This window comes from Metopolophium dirhodum, chromosome 5 (assembly GCF_019925205.1).
Source record: "Metopolophium dirhodum isolate CAU chromosome 5, ASM1992520v1, whole genome shotgun sequence".
NCBI lineage: Eukaryota > Metazoa > Arthropoda > Insecta > Hemiptera > Aphididae > Metopolophium > Metopolophium dirhodum.
In genome coordinates, this window is record NC_083564.1 from 18,881,199 (window position 1) to 18,883,551 (window position 2,353).

Sequence of the window (2,353 nt, forward strand, 5' to 3'; positions counted from 1 at the left end):
CAGTCATCTTTAATTGGTATTCTATTAGTAACTCAACTTCAAGAAAATTATTCATTTTGGCCAATATCAGATATTCTTTATACATTAGTTTGTTTACCATATAACACGAGTTTTGTAGTATTTCCTTTACTGCATACTTATGAGCACTGAATGTAAAAATTAGTGTGTGTATTTTTTTTAAAACAATTATGTACATTGTACATAATAACTTAATACATATAATATAAAAATTAGTTATAAATAATCATGCAAGTTGCTGGTTGGTAAGTTGTAAAGTTAATTGACGAAAACACCATTGAACCTATACCAAACAGTTGGATGATAAACTTTAATGTGTGTTTATGGCCCGGATATATCAAAAAAAATAAATAAATTGGGCAATTAAAAATAGCATTAAATCTCCTAAGAAGAATACCTGGACAAATTGTAAAATTAAAGTGTTATGTAAAAAACTTATAACAAACTTTAATGAAGCATCAAATATGGCAAATAATTTTTTTACACAATCGTCAACTGAAGCAGAAATATGCACACCAAAAATAATTACAAAAAAACGCAAAAAAAGAAGTACGTATAAAACAAAAAAATGATAAATGAAAGTATTGATAATAGGTTAATTTACTGTAATATCAAAACCAACAGCACACTATTGAAAACTGAACAAAAATTTGCAACGTTGTACATGTGTAAGACGGAGACAGCATGTTCGAGTACGACATCCACTTAACAGTGATGCTTTTATTTAATACTAGCCGACCCGTCACAGCTTCGCCCGTGATTGGTTGTTTATTTTGCCTTCGGACCTTGATATGTAGAATTTTTTATTCAAATATTATTGTTTAATGTGATCGGCAAGTAAATATAAAAAACGGTTAATGAAAACGGATTGAAATTTTTCTAGCGTTATATATGATAAAAATAAATACAGATAAAAAAGAAATAATTTATGGTTGATAAAGAATTTGATTGAAGTTGATGAAGAAAAAAAAACAATTAAAATAAGAATTTTATAAGACTTCTGAGTATATGATGTTTTTTGTTATATTTCCTGTTGAAATTAAAATCATAAGATGATTCGGGTCTCCAGTTCGAGAAAATGCCACGTATAATTGCCCATGTGAAAAGCACTCTGTACGAAGATCTACGCCAACGTACTTGAATGTTTGACCTTGTGCTTTGTTTATGGTAATCGCAAAAGAAACTTTAACTGGGAATTGAAGCCGTTTGAAAGAAAACGGCAAGTCAGAGGGAATCATGGGAATTCTTGGAATAAATGCAATTTCTCCTTTCGCTGGCCCTGTAAGAATTACGGCTTCTATAATATTATTTCGCAACGATTTTATTTGTAATTTTGTATCGTTACATAAGTTCGGTGGTTGAAGATTACGTAATAATGTAATTGGAGCACCAATTTTTAATTTTAGTTTATGAGGAGGAAATCCCGAAGGAGAAAGAGAATTAAGAAATTCTTGTGGATAATGAATAGCATCATCTGTTGATGTAACTGTATCAATAGATAGACATTCACGTGAGTGTCCATCGAATTTTAGAAGGATGATATCATTAATTTCTTCTGCTGTTACATTTCTTGGAGAGATAATAGCTCTTTCACATAACCACTGATAAGATTTATTGGACAGATTAAAAATGTCAGGATAAACTGTAGAAATCAACTCTTCCACGTTATTGACCACCCGTCCAATCGTGTGATCGACAGAAATGTAACCATTTTCATTTTCTAAAGTTCCATTTCCAATTTTCAACAACTGTGCTGGAAAAATATCGTCCCCTCCGCATAAATAAACTCTCATGTTTGTTCGCAAATAAAGTTTTTCAACATAGTTCCATATAGGGGAAGATTTTAAGCAAGCATTAATGACATCAGCTCGAGTACCTTTAGGGATTACTGGTAAGGTTTGACGGAAATCACCAGCGAAAACAAATGTTATGCCACCCATAAACTTATTATTACACTTAAGATCTTTTAATGTTCAATCAATTGCTTCGATATGTGATCTGTGACTCATTGTACACTCATCCCACTCAACGAATGAGGTTTCTTGAAGAATTTTTCCAAGAGGGCCATTTTTACGAATCGGACAAACGTATTCAGTATCAAATAATACATTTAACGGTAACTTGAAAGTCGAGTGAGCAGTTCTGCCGCCACTAAGGAGAGTTGCTGCTATACCAGATGAAGCTACTGCTAATGCAACTTTACCTGAGGATCTAATTTGAGCCAACAACAAATTAATTATGAATGTTTTTCCTGTACCACCCGGAGCATCTAAAAAAAAAACTCTTCCTTGATGATTCATTACGCTTTCTGTAATAACATTAAAAGCATATTTTT

General features: G+C 31.8%; 1 protein-coding gene across 1 annotated transcript; it reads right to left on the reverse strand.

The window, feature by feature from the left end:
• Nucleotides 1-1,007: 1,007 nt before the first annotated feature.
• LOC132945609 (uncharacterized) lies at nt 1,008-1,958 on the reverse strand. The gene has a single exon (XM_061015381.1). It carries the CDS (start codon nt 1,956-1,958, stop codon nt 1,008-1,010), a length of 951 nt encoding a protein of 316 aa, XP_060871364.1.
• Nucleotides 1,959-2,353: the final 395 nt, after the last annotated feature.

Excerpts from the sequence above, each read along its gene's own strand:
- LOC132945609 (XM_061015381.1), bottom strand. The coding sequence starts at position 1,958 with ATGGGTGGCATAACATTTGTTTTCGCTGGTGATTTCCGTCAAACCTTA.